The sequence below is a fragment of the Lentinus tigrinus genome, assembly GCF_003813185.1.
Source record: "Lentinus tigrinus ALCF2SS1-7 unplaced genomic scaffold L226scaffold_1, whole genome shotgun sequence".
Lineage (NCBI taxonomy): Eukaryota > Fungi > Basidiomycota > Agaricomycetes > Polyporales > Polyporaceae > Lentinus > Lentinus tigrinus.
The window spans coordinates 387,120-405,104 of NW_027137910.1; the positions used below are offsets into that span (position 1 = coordinate 387,120).

At 56.0% G+C, this 17,985-nt stretch overlaps 7 protein-coding genes across 7 annotated transcripts; 3 read left to right on the forward strand and 4 right to left on the reverse strand.

Annotated features, from left to right (window-relative positions):
• Positions 1–188: 188 nt before the first annotated feature.
• Positions 189–4,981, forward strand: L226DRAFT_555808 (uncharacterized protein). The gene is made up of 10 exons (XM_067683082.1): positions 189–379; positions 482–1,433; positions 1,488–2,968; positions 3,028–3,405; positions 3,464–3,589; positions 3,641–3,816; positions 3,872–4,053; positions 4,118–4,380; positions 4,436–4,704; positions 4,770–4,981. Exons 1-10 carry the CDS (start codon positions 236–238, stop codon positions 4,879–4,881), a joined length of 4,083 nt encoding a protein of 1,360 aa, XP_067542227.1. The 5' UTR covers positions 189–235; the 3' UTR covers positions 4,882–4,981.
• Positions 4,850–7,448, reverse strand: L226DRAFT_555809 (uncharacterized protein). Its single transcript, XM_067683083.1, has 2 exons — positions 5,119–7,448; positions 4,850–5,064 (listed from the first exon to the last, which is right to left on the reverse strand). The coding sequence occupies exon 1, from the start codon at positions 7,323–7,325 to the stop codon at positions 5,139–5,141; it is 2,187 nt and encodes a 728-aa protein (XP_067542228.1). The 5' UTR covers positions 7,326–7,448; the 3' UTR covers positions 4,850–5,064; positions 5,119–5,138.
• Positions 7,449–7,562: 114 nt separating this feature from the next.
• L226DRAFT_527926 (glucosyltransferase) lies at positions 7,563–9,437 on the reverse strand. The gene is made up of 8 exons (XM_067679214.1): positions 9,332–9,437; positions 9,190–9,278; positions 8,831–9,134; positions 8,608–8,767; positions 8,418–8,546; positions 8,128–8,344; positions 7,929–8,071; positions 7,563–7,862 (listed from the first exon to the last, which is right to left on the reverse strand). Exons 1-8 carry the CDS (start codon positions 9,428–9,430, stop codon positions 7,618–7,620), a joined length of 1,386 nt encoding a protein of 461 aa, XP_067542229.1. The 5' UTR covers positions 9,431–9,437; the 3' UTR covers positions 7,563–7,617.
• Positions 9,438–9,507: 70 nt separating this feature from the next.
• Positions 9,508–10,538, forward strand: L226DRAFT_548875 (S-adenosyl-L-methionine-dependent methyltransferase; the record flags this gene model as incomplete). The annotated part of the gene is made up of 7 exons (XM_067682637.1): positions 9,508–9,610; positions 9,669–9,753; positions 9,804–9,862; positions 9,910–9,977; positions 10,032–10,241; positions 10,308–10,412; positions 10,464–10,538. The coding sequence occupies exons 1-7, from the start codon at positions 9,544–9,546 to the stop codon at positions 10,536–10,538; spliced, it is 669 nt and encodes a 222-aa protein (XP_067542230.1). The 5' UTR covers positions 9,508–9,543.
• On the reverse strand, positions 10,477–11,942 carry L226DRAFT_496645 (TauD-domain-containing protein). The gene is made up of 4 exons (XM_067677572.1): positions 11,584–11,942; positions 10,935–11,493; positions 10,768–10,880; positions 10,477–10,715 (listed from the first exon to the last, which is right to left on the reverse strand). The coding sequence occupies exons 1-4, from the start codon at positions 11,902–11,904 to the stop codon at positions 10,608–10,610; spliced, it is 1,101 nt and encodes a 366-aa protein (XP_067542231.1). The 5' UTR covers positions 11,905–11,942; the 3' UTR covers positions 10,477–10,607.
• A 529-nt stretch (positions 11,943–12,471) lies between these two features.
• Positions 12,472–16,024, forward strand: L226DRAFT_474918 (OPT oligopeptide transporter). Its single transcript, XM_067676640.1, has 8 exons — positions 12,472–13,197; positions 13,250–13,327; positions 13,379–13,443; positions 13,494–14,140; positions 14,198–14,267; positions 14,318–14,536; positions 14,592–15,222; positions 15,277–16,024. The coding sequence occupies exons 1-8, from the start codon at positions 12,911–12,913 to the stop codon at positions 15,701–15,703; spliced, it is 2,424 nt and encodes an 807-aa protein (XP_067542232.1). The 5' UTR covers positions 12,472–12,910; the 3' UTR covers positions 15,704–16,024.
• A 325-nt stretch (positions 16,025–16,349) lies between these two features.
• On the reverse strand, positions 16,350–17,829 carry L226DRAFT_606940 (protein serine/threonine phosphatase 2C; the record flags this gene model as incomplete). Its single annotated transcript, XM_067685725.1, has 4 exons — positions 17,576–17,829; positions 17,141–17,509; positions 16,922–17,086; positions 16,350–16,867 (listed from the first exon to the last, which is right to left on the reverse strand). The coding sequence occupies exons 1-4, from the start codon at positions 17,754–17,756 to the stop codon at positions 16,350–16,352; spliced, it is 1,233 nt and encodes a 410-aa protein (XP_067542233.1). The 5' UTR covers positions 17,757–17,829.
• Between the last annotated feature and the right edge of the window lie 156 nt (positions 17,830–17,985).

Below are 17,985 nucleotides of genomic sequence, written 5' to 3' on the forward strand. Positions count from 1 at the left end.
AAACAAACGTGTGTGGCGATATCGATGATGGTGGAAAAGCAGAGGATCGATGCCACAGTTGTGAGGAGCTCGGATACCCGCCGCGGCCAAACCACGAGGAGCGCGTCCGTCACGTGGCCGACGCGTCCAGCCACGATCGCGATTCAACACGCCACCGCGTTTTCCCTCGACCACCACCTTCCCCACGCGCCGCCTTGTGTATCTCGTCTCTTGTTTACCCGGCTTCATCTTGGTTATGGGGAAGAACTCACCCAAACGACGACAATCCATCGCGGTATTAGGCCATGGCCGTGCGAAGGGCACAACCCACAGACGACGCGCATACAGCATTGCTCCTGGAGAACGGCTGAGCCCGTCTCAGAAAGCGCGTCGACTCCTGGTAAGTCTCGTTTTTCTGCGAGCTGTACTACTGGCGTAATGTCAGGGCACAGATGGAATGTTGGAGGAGGAGGGTTAAGTACTGATCCTGTCCATTGTATAGGCTCCACGTAAAAGTATCTTGAAAGCGTCGATCAACCTTCCCCCGTCGCAATCTCGGGCCTCGGATGCCTCCCAGTCCACTATATCTTCCAGCCAGGAAGACATGACAGGCACGCAGTCCATGGACCTGACTGAAGTACATGGACAAGGGCCGCGGAAAAGTCTTGCCTCGCGTCGCGTCAGTTTCGCTGCTCACACACACGTCCGCCTGTTCCACATTCAGAGCCCTGATGTCGCAGGTAGCAACAGCGGATCTTCTCCTGCAGCTCCTTCTCCTGAGTCTGCCGCTCCTCCGGCGTTCATAACTCGCGCCGAGAACGACGAGAATGCTATTCCTGGGCAGGCGAGCAGGCGCAATCCCAGGAGGTCGTCAGGCGCGTTCAGCGAATTCGGTGAGCGGTCAATGGATATGGACATGGACGACACCGCGCCGCTTCCTCAAGACTTCTTGCCCCAGAGAAGTGCCCTGGGTAATGGCAGTGCCGTGGAAGATGACGAGTTCACGGAGGACGAGGACGATGAGTCTGACATGGAGGTTACCGAAGCGATTGCCCGGAACATCGAGCGAAAACGTTCGCTCTCACTTGGCGGCAAGAGGGCATCACTTCCGAGGCAGCGACGGAACTCAGTTGTGACGACGACCCAACACCAGCGGGAGAACCTGCCACCGCCTCACGGAGAGGATATGGCCGAAGAAGGGGAGTCTTTCGCGGATGGAGAGGACGTGACAGCATCATCAGCCCACACAGGGTCATCTTTCATGTCTGAAGGTTCAAGTGGCGAGCCGATGGAATTCACCATCCCCGTGCTCCAGTCGATGCGAGAGCCGAAGGAGCCGGATCCGCTTTGGTTACAGCTCAGGGCAATGACCCACGCTGGCAGCGAGCCATACGAGCCACCTCCCCCGGAGTCCGATGATGATGCGCTGCTCATTCAGCCGTCTCCCGCTCAAGGTATGTACGGGGTACCTCGTTATGACCAAGCGCGGTTGATGGACCATGATGGAGACGAGGATGGCGAACAGGACATGGACCTGACCTCCGCAGTGACACGCCTCCAAAAGGCGCGTATGTCGCTAGGTCTTCCTGCTTCCCCTGGACGGAGCACTTCAGCACGACCTCCTCACGAGGACAGTTTTGAAGAAGAGCAGGAGCAGGAGGTGGAAATGCGCGACGACACCTTCAGCACCGAAGACAGCTTCGGGGACGAGGAGGCTGACTTGCACAACATCACGATCAACATCACTCAGCGCACCAGTCTAGGGACACTCGATGATTCCTCTATGGATGAGAACGATGTTCCTGTGAAAATGCCTGTGACTCCCGGATCTGCGCTCGCCCGACAAGCCGTTCCACCCACCGCATCGACCTCACAAGCACCAGCTTCAGCACCTTTCCGGAGCAGCGTCTTCAGCGCGCCCACTCCAGCAACCCTCGTATCCAGCGTCTTCAGTGCGCCCACAGCCCTGTCGTCTAGCGTTTTCTCTGCTCCTCCGCCCGCCGCTCCGCCCAGAGGGCTCAACGACAACGATCGTACCCGGTCCCCATCTAAGTCTCCTGGTCCTGCCACAGTTCCAAAGCCATTCACCTTTAGCCTCCCCCGCGCTGGTTCACCTTCCAAACCTGCACCACAGGCTAAGACACCCGCACAGCCACAGCCACACCGAGGAACAGCTGCGTTCGCACCACCATCAGTAGCAAAGTCACCCAAGCGACCGGCGGACAATGTCAGTGCACCTGGGTCAGCCCAACGCCATCCCGTAGGCAGACTCTCGCCTTCCCGGACAGCCGCGTACGAGACTACGACTCAGTCTTCGTCACAGCCAGTTGCAGGTGCACAAGCCAACCGTCGCATGAGTATCAGCGCCGTCCGTCGCACATCCAGTTATTTCGCTCAACGGAAGAGTTTGGGTGGAGGAGCACTTCCGCAGGACCCCAGTGCGACTCGCGCAGGCAGCCCGGAGAAGGTCTCGGGTGGTGCTGGACTGAACAAACCTCGTGCTAGTGTCGGTGCACAACCGTCTGGTGTAGGGCTTGGGTTGCCGCTCTCTCGTACGCAAAGTGACCCCGGACCAGCGGCAGGGAATCGCACAGAGCCTAGTGGAGCACTGTACCCCGACCTCTCACAGCTCGCGTTGGAAGCTCAGACTGCAAGTCCAGCTCCCGCTACCTCCCAAGACAAGGGCAAAGGCAGAGCAGGCGAGCCAGAGAGAAGCCACCAGGCAGTCGCTACGCCAGATTCTATTCCAGCCTCTGCGTCGTCGAGGGTGGCATCTCCGGTCTTGCGTCAGCGCGCGGCCTCTTTGTCTGCTCGCAGTCCGCCTGTCACCCACTTAGGTCAGCCTGCGAGCTCTCAACGAATCATTGATGTCTCGATGGCTGTGGATATGGACGATGATATGACGGATCCTTCACCACCGACTGGAGCAGGCGTCTCGCAGTCCTGGAGAGAGAGCGTTCCTGAAGAACCCTTGCAGAGTGATGATGAGGTGAGTGGAGCTCGACCACTGATCAGTGTATGCAGCTGCTCATGACTGATCCATCGCAGCCTGCTATCTCAATTGAGCAGTTCTTCCAGATGACAGGCATCCGATTCATGGACGAGCTAACGATGCCTCGCCCGCGCCGATCGACGGTCGGCCCAGGACAACTCCGCCCTCGTGCGCGGAGGCGGTCGTCTGCTGCTGAAGATCTCGGTGCAAGCACCGCTGAGGAAGAGCCTATCCCGCTCTCTGAGTTCGCCATCGCCATGGCAGTCGACATGCCGCGCATTGACTTGTACACTGCGATTACGCGAGACCTGACTGCGTACATCGCGGAGTGCAGGAAGATCTACAAAGAAGCGGAGGAAGAGGCGGTGAAGGACACGCCGAGTCTCTTCCGCGAGTTCGCGAGTGTAGATGAGAGCGAACAAGCTATGCTCATTGTGCGTCTCTTCTATGCTCTCATGCGGGGGATTGTGCTGACCAGCGACGACCGTGTAGCATCAACTCAAGCTCATCAAGGCCAACAACATCGGTACTGCGAAGTCTCAGTGGTACGACTGGAAGTTGCAATGGGTCGAACAACTCTATCAGAGCGCATCGCAGGGCTTCACCAACCTCGAGTCTGTGAGTGTGGATGGCTGCTTGCCCAGAGCGTTAGTCTCACCTGTCGTGCAGGATGCGACATATCTCGCCGGTGTCATCAAAGAAGCGCAGGACATGCTGCCTGACCTCAGGCAGGAGTACGAGGAAGTGATGCGTCAGCTAGAGCAAGAGCAGGCAGATATTGACGAGATCGAGAACTCGGACAAGGACTACCTGAATGAACTCAAGGCTACGATTGCTGAGCAGAGGTACGCGCACAGCCGATTTCACCTTCCTTCTATGGACTGAGATCGGTCAATGCAGCAACGAGATTGAGGCGTTCAGGGCTGACGTGTCGGAGGCGAAAGCCAAACTCGAACGTCTGGATGAGAAATTCGCCGAGATTGGGTCGCAGAAAGAGGAGGCGACCACCGCCATTAATCAGGCGCGGCGCATCATCCACATACAGAAGGAGAGCACGAGTGCCGAGGTGTTCAGGCTCAAGGGTGAGTCGCTCATATCAACTATTCGGATGAATAGGAAGGTGAAGCCGACGGCCTCTTCACGCAGCCGAACTCGAGGCGCTGGAGGAGATGCACCTCTGGCACGCAGCCAAGTTGTCACCAGACCTGGTGGAATTCGTCTATGCGCACAAGTATCATGTCACTATACCCTGCACCAACTATACCCCCATATGCCCTCAAGTCCGCGTCACCATGCATACACAGGCGAAGCTCAAGGAGCGCGACTCCTTCCCGCACTTCACCGTTCTGATCGTCAAGACTGCCCAAGCCCTCATCTCCGAGTCGCAACAGAAGCTCCAGCTCAAGCAGGTGCGTCGTTCTCGCTCTACCCGGCCCTTTGGCTAGCCCTGACGCAGCGGGGTAGATCATCCAGCGCCTTGGTGACTTCTGGTCGTCGTGCGCGCAGCTGCGCTCGCAGTTCACGTTCCTCGCGATCAAGTATCCGCTTGTAGTTGAGAGCGTCGCCGACGATCATGGGCGACCATACCTGAAGGCGACCGCGACAATCATGCTCCCGCGCATCAAGGGCAAGACTTTGATCTCGTTCATCTTGGATAAGGACACGTATACGCGGTGGCCGATGTCCGTACATGGCTTGAAGGTCGACGCTAAGGTCGCTTACGGTAATATACAGTACGTCTACATCTGCCATGCCTTCGCTGTAGCTTCGTCTGACAACGGACGTCATAAATTCGCAGGAGCGAGGTCATTTTGCAAGGTCTTCTTGAGAGCCTCTCTACCGTGACTTCAGCACGGAACTTTGGATGCTTCTTGGATGCTTGCGTTCAGGCGACAGAACAGTATGCATGATTAGGATATATACAGTGTACATTGTACAATAACAAGACAAGCTAGTCGTTAGTCGTGATGCTATGCAAGTCCCGAAGAATCGTGGTAGAGGCATAAGTTGGATGAAATCGAACTACAAATATCAAGATAGATCAGTGAGGGATGAGAATGATGTGTGGGCTTGACAAAACGAAGATGGGCGGTCTGAGACAAACGTCGTTAGCACCGCAGAGACATGCACGAAATCAGGAGACTCACAGAAGACACTGTTTCCACGATTACTTGCGAGATAATTGTGCTAGGTTGTGGTCAAGGCCCGCAAGCAGGACAGCCAGCATCTCCCGGTTCGAGCGCACAAGCTCGAGCTCGCTCTCCGCAGTTTCGCGCACGCAGAACCACGCCGCGCCCACCTCCCGAGCAGCGAATGCGACCTTGGACCTGGCCTGCGCTTGCTTGGCCTGCAGCGCAGCAACTTTTGACGCACAGAGTGCATCCTCAGCCTTGCGCGCCACGTCCTTGACGGACTTCTCCTGGGCGACCTGCGCCTCGCGGAGCATCTCCTCGAGGACGGCAATCTGCTCCGTACGTTGGCCCTCGATCGCGAGGTTACCGTGCACTTGCTGCTCAAGCTCAGAGATCTGTCGCGCAAGCTCCTCGGCGTCGCGCATGCGGGCCTCCTTCGCAGCATGCAGCTGCTCCTCCAGCGACTGCATCTGCGCGAGGCGCTCCTGTGCCCGGCTCTCCGCCGCGGCGAGCTGCAAGCGGAGAAGCGTCAGGGCTGCGCTGTCACCTGAAGGCGTGGGTGGCCCCATGTTGTCGAAGAGGCGGGTAGTGTTGTGAATAGCTGGTGATGGGGTGACATCTGGGAGGAGCACTTGCGATATCGAACCATAACCGGTGGGAGATGGTAGTGCACTAAGGCTGGGACTGTCTGGGATGTCTATCACGCTCAGGGCGGGAGAGATGGCCCCGGGGCGGAAAGGAGCAGGGATCTCAGAGATCATCCGCTCGACGTCCTCGTCGTCAAGCGTCTTGCTATGTTGTGCAAGCTGCTCCCATGAGAGGATAGAACCACGGTCATTACCAGCCTGAGGGTGACGTGGTTTCGGACGGAGGAAGGGAGAACTTTCAGCCGATGATGGGGGAGCTGGGGATGCGTACGAGAGGTGGGCACGACTGGGCAGGAATGGAGAGCGAGTGGGTGTCTGAGGGTCACCCGGGCTAGAGTCTCCCTTTGACCGTACGATCCTCGGGATGGCAGGAGTTGGCGCCGTAGGCGATACGATGGAACCGAGCATGAACTCGACATCATCGGCATCCATGCTGTCCATGCTGCTATCCGCTGAGATCGATTTCGGTGTCGGTGTGGCTGGAACCGATGCGCCGCGCATATGTATGACACCGCTCTTCGAGCTGCTGCCATTCTTGCGAGCGGACACACGACCGAGCGGTGAATCCTGAGGAGCAGGAAGACCGTTACGGAGAGGACTGGGACTCCCATCCGCGGCATTCTTCAATCGAAGCATATTGGGACCCTTGACAATGTTACCAAGCATGGTAGGGGTTCCGGGCGTGCCAGGCGTACGGGACGAACCAGAGACTGACGACGAAGCAGAAGACGGGGGACGAGGAAGAGCAGAACGAGCGGACCCCGAGCCTGAGAGAGGAGGGGTGGAGGTTTTGCTCATCTTCGAAGCCTTTGTGGACGTGGTGCGGACGGATGAGGGAGAGCCCTTCGGCTGAGGCAGGCCCTTGTCCTTCTTCTCTGGAGTGACAGGTCTGACATTGATAGCGGAGGTCAAGTTGACCTTCAACGCGGCGCGATGGGGGAGAGGGGAGATGGGGCGCCCCGACTTGTCTGCAGATGGGACATCAAGTGTGTCGAGCTCCTTAGGAGTCTTAACCTCGTCTGTCTCGTCATCTGAGCTGCTGAGTCGGCGCCGCCTACTCTGTTGAGTAGGGGTCGGGGACTTCTTCGGGGGTACGATTGCAGGCTCGCCCAGGAGGGAGCGGGGTCTGTACTTGGGGAGACCGGACCCAACGAGAGAGTTACGGTTGCGTACCGATACTCGTACACTGCTAGAGCCCTTGGGGCTCGTGTTGTCCGATGGTGAGGAGCGGTCGTCAGGCGGGGACGCGAGCTTCCTCAGCGCGGACTGCCTGCGCGAATGGCGGGTGATGGTCTTGGCATCGGGGGAGTCCTCGACGTCTTTCTTCTTCGTGGGTGCCTTGTCGGTGGACGCGCGGGCGGGAGGGGCGAGGATGGCGCTGGTACGCCGCGCCGCGGTGTCCTTCTTCTTGGTGGCCTTCTCCCTGTCCTTCTCGTTCTCCTTGGAGTCCTTGTGCATGACGTCCGCAATGGCCTTCCCGACGGAGGAGAGGCCAAAAGACTGGCGAATAGAGCTGCGTGTGGTTGGTTTGGACCGCGTAGGCGCGCCACTAGCAGACGCGACTTCGACGGGCATCGCAGCGAGTTTGGAAGCGTATATATGTGCGGCGCGGTTAGGGTGTTCGTGAGGGTCGTGTTGGGGTATAGGGATGGGAGCAGAGCAGGTATGATATTCGGAGGGCGTCGTCGAGAGTCGTCGCTACAGTCGTGATGTCGGCATCGTGTGAACCAGGTTCAAGTTCAACACGCAACCGCCTACAACCGCGCGCCGGTCGCCCAGCCTCGCGTGTCGTCACGCGGCGCGCTCCTTTGTGGCCCCTGCAGGCCAAAGCCCTATGTGCAGCCCGTGAAGCTATATGACACGCTGTCTACCACATGAAACGTCCTACACCCGCCCGCTCCTTGTACAGGAATACCCACATCGTCACACCGTTGATCGCCGCGTACCACAGGGCCTCCAGACCCAAACCCCACAAAGGAACATTCTTCACCTGCGCTCTCAACAGTATATATGGGATCAGGAAGTACCGCGGCTCTAGAAGCGGGGTGGGGAGCAATGTTGGGACCACGCACACCGGGAGAAGCAGACTCTGCAAGAGTGTCTGGTCGTCGCCTGCGCCAGGAGGAGCGTCAACTACGGTTCGCATTCCGGGTGGCCAAAAGTTACGGCAGAACGTACCAATGCGAATGTACCATGCCCACGCAGCCGCGATGTACCCTGGAACGAGGATGTATGGAACCAACGGATGCAGAAGAAAGACGCGCCGCCAAATGTAGAAGGTGTAATGGCGATTGTCGGACAGCAGGAACGGGTGCTGAATCCTGAAGGCAGCAACGTCAGCGGAGGAGCACGGTGATGAGGGACAATCGGGACGAACGTAAACTTGTGGATCGTCAAACACATTATTGCAGACGCCACGCAGGTCACGGCGGCGTTCTTCTTGCTTCCGAACATCCTCACGCGGACCTCGTGTACCAAGCCAAGCAAGCCGCCCCTCCCGCTCACTAGAGCGGGCCAGCCAAATGCCGTCGCGAAGCCGACAAAGTAGTATAGCTGCGGGACATGGAAGGCTGGTATATGATTTGACTTATCCCCTGAGATGCTGCGTGAGTTATGTCGCCCAAGAATCTAGGCCAACATAAGATGGCGACAGTCGGAATGACGCACCAAGCACAATGCCTCCATTCCATACTACGAAGACCCCAAACGCTGCAATGACAAGGGCGTAGGGCACCAAAGCAGGCAGGATCCCCGGCAGGACCTTCGGTACACTCAGGACCGACCACAGGAGATCCACTAGGTCAGACGCAACCTCATGTTAGCACAGAAGACAAACTCAATCGGAACCGAAACATACCAGGACGAGCTTCAAGCGCAGGTGGGTCATGCAACTTCGCTAACTCCTTCGCACCCGGTGCAGCGCGCCGAAATCGGAGGTACATGAGCTGGCTCGCGGCGTACGCATACAGCACCCATATGATGTTGTTTTGGCGGAATGTGCAGCTGACCAGTCCTATCTGCCATGCTTGTTCACCGTGAATGGCCCCTCGGAAGCGCGGACAGGGTAGGTGGGAACGTACCAACGCAGCGAGCCAGTGCCTTCCCTGAGAGGCCAGCACTACGGTCGAGACAACGGACACTAGACTGGGAACTTCTGTGTAGTATAGGAAGCCAAAGAACCAGGCGAGAGGAAACGAGGCGAGGATCACCGCTTCTAGTACAGGGGTGGTCACGGACGGAGGTGGACGTTCGCGTTTACGATAGCAGATGAGAGGGGTCAGAGTAATTGGGAGCGATAGCAAAGACAGCATAGTGGTCAGACGAAGCATAGATATGTTGCACTTGAAGAGGAAGATCTTCTTAAGAACCAGACTGAACACATAGCTGTATCGCAACCTTTAGCATCTGCACGTATTCACAGACGTGTTTGGCGACGTACAGACCCGGCGGAGTGGTAATCTTTGGGTCCCAAGACCAGTAGTCTCCCTTGCAGTACGCCTGCGCCTGAGGGACATGGAACGGCTCGTCCTGTATACCCGAACACTCAGTAAACACCTCAAGACGTGGCTCTCGGAACGCACCATGTACGGCTCCGTAACCTGTTCATTGACGGTTTTCAGAACTGCTACCGCGATCGCGCAGAAGGCGACATAGTATGCAGGCGTAGGCGTGGCCGACATGGCGGTCTAGAGTCGAGACGTGTTCCGCGCACAGGAGGAGAAGACGCGCTGTGATCGCGACGTCGCGCAAGCGCTCCAGGTCTGCTCACATCCACCACCCTAGTACTAGAGCTATGATTCCGACACCCGACCTATCCCATCTTAAGAGTGCGGACTTTGAGCATGTCTATGAACCAGCAGGTATGCCCCCACAAACATGTGCATTGGCGGGACCCGTATCGACGCGCGCGGAGTACAGAGGACACCTTTATTCTCCTAGACGCGTTAGAGGAAGACGCGAATGACTTGCGGGATCTGCAACCAAGAACATGCTTGGAGATTGGGTGAGTCTCTACAATCACCGCGTTACGTGACTGTATTGAATTATGAGTAGGTCAGGGTCTGGATGCGTTACTGCATTCCTTGGCAGTATACTGGGTTCTGCCTCGTCGCGTACGACAGTCGCCTCACGAATTCCGACTCCTTCTGACATATGGCAGTCTATCTGACCACGGACATCAACCCGTATGCATGCAAGTGCACTAAAACTACTGGGGCGCAGAATAAGGTAAGCTCTGCCATCGCTGGACCGTACCTGCAAGACTTGAATCATGTCCAGTAGGTTCCTATAGAGCCCCTCTTAGCATCGCTCGCGAGTCCACTCCGTCGTCGCCTACGGCGCTCCGTCGATATCCTGCTGTTCAACCCTCCATATGTCCCGACAGAGTCGGATGAGGCGGATTCTGCGCAGCAACACGCGGATATCGCGGGTGCTTGGGCAGGCGGCCGCGATGGGATGGTTTTGACAGATATTTTGCTCGAGCAGGTGGAGGTAAGCATATACGGATGTCTGCATATACCTCTATAGTGCTGCTGATGATGATGTATCGGTGTTCAGAGCTTGCTGTCTCCGACAGGGCGATTTTACCTGGTTGCCGTGAAACAGAACGACATCAAAGGCATATGCCAACGGATGCTCGAGCGGCATGGTCTACAAGGCGAGGTGCGTCTCACTTCGCGTCGATTCTGAACGCGGCTGAAGACTACGTATAAGGTTGCACTACAGCGCAGGGCGGGAAGAGAACACCTGTTCGTGCTTAGATTCCGACGACAGCAACCCGCGACATGATATATACACAATACTTGATACAATCGTTTTGACTTCCATCTCCGGCTATCATGCTACAGCGGAATGTCACTACTCAAGCTTCAAGTTAGGGTTGGCGGGGATAGGACGTTCGGCCTGAGGAGTGATGCGACCACCGTGGCGACGTGCACCAGTCTTGTCGAAGTCAACAATGGCAGACTACAACACACTCAGCGGACATCTAATGACAAAGCATAAGTGAGGCACGTACGTGGGCAGTGATGCGGTTGTCCCAGATCACGACGGTGTTAGGCTGCCACTTGACGCGGGCCTGGTTGTCAGCGCTCTTGTCGATGTGGTCGTATAGGAAGTTGAGGATGGCGTCTGCGAAGTCTTCAGTGAGTGATTATACGCGATGTAGTGAGCTCCTCTACTGACCAGACTCCTCGAGCTTCAGGCCAACAATGCGACGAGTGAATTGACGGTTGACGTAGAGAGCCTCCTCTCCGGTCACTGGGTGCCGCCGGACGACAGGGTGGACGTTCTGGACAGGCTCGCGGCGGACGACACCTCCACGACGGCCGGAGCGGGAGAACTCGGCCTGCTCGAAGCCGGAGTGCGTCGCCTTCAGGGTCTTCAGGAACTCCACAAACTGGGGTGAGAGCCGGCTGAGGGTCGACACTTGCGACGTGAAGAGTGTGTCGCCTCCGCTGGTCGGCTGCGCGAACAGGAAGAACGTCGTGAGCCCAGGGGGCTGGAGTTCGTATGACACGTCAGAGTGCCAGACGGTCGAGCGGATGCGGTCATCCTGCTCGAAGTTGAACGTTGTGTTGGCGTCCCGGTACACGAGGTGCAACTCGGGCAGCCCCTCGGGGTGGCCCGACGTAGGGTGGATGTGCAGGCGGCCGAAGTGCCTGCCCCACTCACGGTAGAACTCCGCACCTCGGTCGATGAACTCCTGCTGGTCGCGAAAGACTACGAGGCCCCTCCTGGCAACCTGTTGTTGTATCAAGTCAGCCAAGCCGCAAGCGAAGGACAATGGGCTAGGTGCGTCATAGATGAGAAGATTCTTGGGGTTCGAACTCACCTCTAGGGCCAATTGATCGCGTCCATCGCTGTCGAGCTGTGCGAGATTGACGCCACGAACCTCCGAGCCCAGGCGAGGGGTTATCTCGATCACGCTAGTTGCGTTGTCGAGGAAGGCCCGTGGGTTCGGGTGTGCCAACGCCCGTTGACCGGGATCGACGTGTTCGAACGGAGTCAAGGGCGGGTAATGCTCGTCCTTGGGGAAAACCGGCAGGAATTGAGCATACTTGTAAGGTTCCTCTTGCTGCTTCTGGCTTTCTGATGGGTTGTTCCGTAGTGCCAAGCTCGGGAGCGCCTGCGTTATTGTCTCGACGGTTGACATGACGATCAATGCAGGAGGGAAGTATCCGATCTGGGAGGAGGAACGGACAAGTTGATCGACATTGTTACCTCCTCAAAGCATTTATAGTACACGTTTTCGCCATACGCCACGACGAACGCGCAATCCTGACGAGTGTTGAGCAAGCTTCGATAACCATGTCCCACAGTCTGGCCACAGGATATCAACGGCGGTCCGCTGTGTGGATCACGACACACGGGATCCAATTGCGGCACAGTCGCGGCATGGGGCGAGGTCTATTAAAGACGTGCTCATGAAGATAAGATAAGATCGCAACGAAGAGGTTACATAATCTCCTGTCATATGGATCTCCGATTCCCCCTGGCGCTTGGGCATGGGCCGAGACACCGATCTGGATGGTCACAAGCCACCCGTTTCGGATGTGTTTATTGTGTCGGGTCCTCCCGATGTCCGGTGGAAGGGGGGACCGCGTGCGTTGACAATAAGACATATCTTTCTCCGTCTTCTGAGTACCTGGCTAACTTGGCACCGATAGGCATTGATCCTACGCATTGCGTCCGACAAGAGGTACACGAGGCCGTTTCAGATACTGCATGGACTGAGGGAAATGCGGAAAGCCCAGTCATTGCGAGGCATGCTCCCCATACAATATGACAGCATTTGCGGTGCGTATACATCTTCGGTAATCCATGGCCTTTCATCGCATTGGGCTCTAGCGTGCGGATCATTTTCACGCTCGCGAGTCTTGTGTCCGATCGAATGATCCCACGTCTTATTGTCTTGGACCATCTATCCCGCACGCTTTCTAGACTTGGATTGGCACCTATCCAGTCATATCCACGGGCAAGGTCGTCGCTAAGCTAATGCCGGCACACAAGACAATTGAGAGGCGCATGCGTGCTCCGTCTTCTCAGCGACTGCGACTACGATTGAAAAGGCCAGCGTTTCGCAATGTGACAACTCCATCCTCCCCCTTCCCCGAAGCCCTTCCCCTTCTGCGGAGACTTTGTAGTCCGGTACTGCCACCATGGAGGCTAGGGCGCACAACCTCTCTCTATCTCAGTTCCTTCGTCGGCGTAATTCCGCCCCTGATGTACCCGAGGATGTGATGGACCACTTCAACGACCCCAACTGGGACTACTCCACTTCTTCCGCTTCGGCGAGCGTAACTAGCTTTGAAGAGAAGAGACAGACCTCCTCATGGACCGACCACTCCTACCGCTCATCCGATGTTGAGTCGTCCAACTACCCTTCGACTCCCGGAGGAACTTCGAAGTTGGATCTTCGTGAGGCACCAGTGGAAAACTTTAACGAGTGGGTCCTCCCGAGAGCTCCTCATATGACGGTATCGCTAACGTATCGCCAGTGAGTCCCCTTACGCAGAAGTAAGGGCGGCCGTTCCGAATTATGACGACCCGACAATTCCGGTCAACACCTTCCGAGTGTGCGTCTAGCTTCCCTTGCCCTTGTGCAGCTTCGCTCACCGCTTCTTTAGTTGGTTCTTGGGGATTATCATCTCTATTCTTCTTTCGGGCTTAAACCACTTCTTCACTTCGCGTTGTAAGTGGGTTGTTCTTCCGCCTCGCAGCAGTCTGCTCATTTTCCTCCAGGGCCCTCCGTTCTCATCAGCGCTTTGATCGCTCAACTTATTGCCCTCCCTGCCGGCAAGCTCCTCGAGTATATCCTCCCAACGACCAAGTTCAACACGTTCGGTTACATCTGGTCGTTCAACCCTGGTCCATTCAGCGTGAAGGAGCACACCGTCATCACGATTATGGCCAACGCTGTCTACACCGATACCTACGCGACCACGATCTTCTCCGCACAGAAAGTCTTCTACGGGCAGAACCCTGGTATTGGCTACCAAATTCTCCTCACCCTCTCGTCCCAGTTGATCGGTTATTCGTGGGCCGGTCTCGTGCGCCAGATCTTGGTTTGGCCTTCCAGCATGATCTGGCCGTCGGCACTCGTGAGCTGCGCGCTGCTCAACACGCTCAACCGCAACTGGGGCAAGAAGGAGACGAAGCACATCTCGCGCGAGAAGTTCTTCCTCATTGCGGCCGTCGGAAGCACGCTCTGGTACTTCGTTCCAGGCTTCCTCTTCACCGGTCTCAGCGTGTTCAGCTGGGTGTGCTGGATTGCGCCCCAGAATCAGACGGTCAACACGTTGTTCGGATACAACACCGGTCTCGGATTCGGTTTCTTGACTTTCGACTGGTCGATGATTTCTTGGCTCGGCAGCCCCTTGGTTTCTCCCGTAAGTTGTTTCTAATCATCGTACATCGTTTGATTTCACTCACACATTCATCTGAAGTGGTGGACTGAGGTTAACATCTTCGCTGCCTTCGTGATCATCTACTGGGTCATCGCACCCATCATGTACTGTGAGTATCTTCACCGACTTTATCGATCGTTGACTTACCCACGACCTCAGTCAAGAATGTCTTGTTCACGGCTTACTTCCCCATCTCGTCCTCCGGCGCGTTCGACAACATGGGTTTCCCGTACAACATCTCCGCAATTATCACTCCCGATGGGCTCTTCGATGAGGCGAAGTACAAGGCATATTCGCCTTTGTACCTGTCAGCGACTCTTCAGCTCGCCTACGGAACCCAGTTCGCCGTGATCACTGCCGTCATTGTGCACACTTTCCGTGAGTATCTTATCCTTCCATGAAGTCAGAGAATCATAGCTAACGCATACTGCAGTCTGGTACAGAGGCGACATTATTCGTCAGTTCCGCCGTTCGCTTCGGGATGAGCAGGACGTCCATGCTCGCCTCATGACCGCCTACCCCGAGGTGCCTATGTGGTGGTACGGACTCCTGTTCCTGATCTCGTTCATCTTCGGTGTCGTCGCCATCGAGGTCTTCCCCACACAATTCCCGGTCTGGGCTCTTGTTCTTTCGCTCGTCATCGGCTTGGTCCTCCTCATTCCCGTCGGCGTGATTCGTGCTATCACGAACCAGCTGCCCGCCGCCAACGTCCTGGCGGAATTGGTCGCTGGCTACGTGCTCCCCGGCCGTCCGATTGGCGCGATGGTGTTCAAGACCTTCGGCTTCGTTCCCATGTACCAGGCGCTGTTCTTCTCAAACGATCTCAAGATTGGTCACTACCAGAAGGTCCCGCCTCGCGTCATGTTCATGTCACAGGTCGTCGCATCCACGCTTGCGTGCTTCGTCTCCGTTGGTGTGCAGGTGTGGCAGTTCGCCAACATCGAGGACTTCTGCTCCCCAACCCAGAAGGATGGCTTCATCTGCAACGACATCAACACGTTTGCGACTGCCGGAATCATATGGGGTGGTATTGGCCCTCGTCGCCTCTTCTCGTCCGGTGGAATGTAAGTGACGGGACCTCTTGAGTTTGTATCTTCTTGCTTACGCATACTCCTCAGGTACAATTGGGTACTGTACTGGTTCCTAATTGGTGCTCTCCTCCCGATCCCCTTCTACATCCTCGCACGTCGCTACCCCACGTCGTTCTGGCGCTACGTCAACATCCCGGTCTGCTTCGCCGGCCTCGCGGTGCTTCCTCCCGCAACCGGTATCAACTACTCATCCTGGGCGATGGTCGGCGCCTTCTTCCAGTGGTTCATCCGTCGCTACCACTTCCGTTGGTGGCTGCGGTTTAACTACATCCTGTCTGCGGGCTTGGACATTGGCGTCTCCGTCGGCGGCGTCATCATCTTCTTCGCCCTGCAGTACAGCGGTACCATCAACCTCAACTGGTGGGGCAACACCGTCTGGCAGAACACGTTCGATGCGCTCGGCATGCCCCGCCTCATCGCGAGCGTGCCGTTTGGGCCCACAGAGTGGTCATAGACGTCTCGGTTCGGGTTTTGTTTCGGTTTCGTCCGCCTACGGTATGATGCATGTAGCATTACTTCCCCATTCCCAGCTCAGGTTGGTCCGGCGGCGCCATAAGGGTGCCGTCGCCGCGTTGTAGTATCATTATGTACATTTACCTCTTTGCATCTCCCCATTCACGCATCCCATTATGACTTGTCTTTATAGCATCACGAACTCTTTTTCATTTGCACGAACCTCCTCCGCCTCTCCGCCTACCATGGTCGCAATGTACTCCGCTTCACTCGTTTTACCTTCTCACGTACAGGTTTTACGTAGACCCCTTGTATTCTGTTCACGGCCGCACGATTTTGTACCATTAACTGAATGAATCACGTCTGTCACGTTTCGAATGAGTCTCCGAGTCCGTTCATGTGGAATATATTCCGGTTCTTGCAAGCCGTTTGTTGTTAACATTGAAGCCTTACAGTCAAGGTGTCTATCATGTCTATCAAAACTTCGATTATCGTATGTTGCCGTTGACCATAGTGCTTGCGAAGTCCGCGCCCGGCGCGGTGCAGCTAGGCATAATACGTAGAATTCCGTGCAACATCTAAAATTTACGCTCTCTGGCGAATAACATGAACACCTGACAGTGCACTTGGGCGACACGTTGTTACACCTACACCTCATAAACTATGATCGATATGTCATCGATGTACAGACCAGACACAGGATTGTCATCCAGCAGACGACTCTGGTCTAGTACCATGTCAAGTCGATTAGCGTCGGTGCCTCCTATGAGGTTCCCCAATATATCCACTGCCCTATTGCCTTCTAACCTGCTCCAGCGTGGTTCGATGTGATGCCCAAGGAGCTCTTCGATGGAGGTATCTACCTCGTCTCGAAGTAATTTCGACACAACGTCGCACGGGTCCCCGCCACTGGGAGAATCTGGGCGGAACACCCACCTTCCATCCACGATATTGTCCACGCCATCCGTGAATATCGTGAGTATTGGATGCTTACTGCGGTATGGACGCAGGTCTACAAACTTAATGGAGGGTTTAGCGGTCATATAGGGCGGTCTCTTGATACGTTCAGCCAACGCTCCAATATCGGTCTCTCCACTGTAGGGTAGGTATTTGAATAGATGTTTGGTATACGCTGGTCGGAACTTGAAGGCGAAAGCACCGATCGCTGGATCATGTGTGAGCAATAATTTCAGCTCCTCGAAGCCCACGCAAGACGCACCTCGTGACATGGCTACACTATCCAGGAGACTATCGTTCTGGATCACATCCCGGTCATCAGAATGAGCCATACTGATCCAAAAGTACTCCTGAGGGTTTTTAAAGTTGTGTGCTTTGACGAGCCGTTTGGAACGTCGGATCCCGTCATCACTAACAGTCGAGAGAGCTGTGTTAATCGAGTCATTAGTGCCACAGACTGCTCTTGCAAAAATGCGCATACCAACTGTCGAGTCTCCTACGCCGATGGCCCACATAAATCCAAGTGTGGCATTCACGAGAGCGGCGGACAACGTTGTGACGTTGAACGCAGACAAGATGGTCTCTCCGTGCTCGCTTATGAGGGTTTGCCTTTGCGCCGGAGTCAGGTCTTCCGGCCGCGGACAAATATCCTGTAATGCTTGACCGAGCTGGACATCGAACGTTTTGATCACTTCCACAAGCATGGAGGATATCGGCTGCTTTGCCTCCGCTCTGCTCTTGCGATCAAGAGGTTGTTTGGGGAGGCTCTCCAAGACTTCGATTAATGCCTCGCGAATGCGACCGGGCAAGTTCGCCACCACGCTTTGAGCGGCATAGTATCCCCCGATGCCTGCCAGTGGGAGAAAGGGTCGCTGTCAGTTCTCAGCCAAAACCCGTTGGATGTCTTGTAACGAACCGTCACAGACAGCAAGAAAAATCCATTTCTGGCCTTGTATCTCCCAACACTGCGTGACGAGCCGGTCTTCACTCTGCCGAGTGAGGAGGGGCTGAAAGGTCACGGTATGGGCGCCGAAATCAGTCTTGGTGGCGATATAAGTGGACCGTATCTTTGCTCGTGCAGCTTCGAGCTCAGACATTTCATTGAACGAGTTATCGAGGAGTGGGGAGAGTTAGGACGATATAGTGCGTGGCGACGTGTATGTGGTCAAGACGAACGAACCTCGGAGTAGCCAGCGGATGCCACTGCTGGCGTCATGTCGATACACAAGCGCCGTCGTCGCCTCGTTCTGAACCATCATAAGCGTTTGCACATATTCGGTATTGACCTTATGAGATGCCTCCTTTACAAGGGATACTTACCCAGCG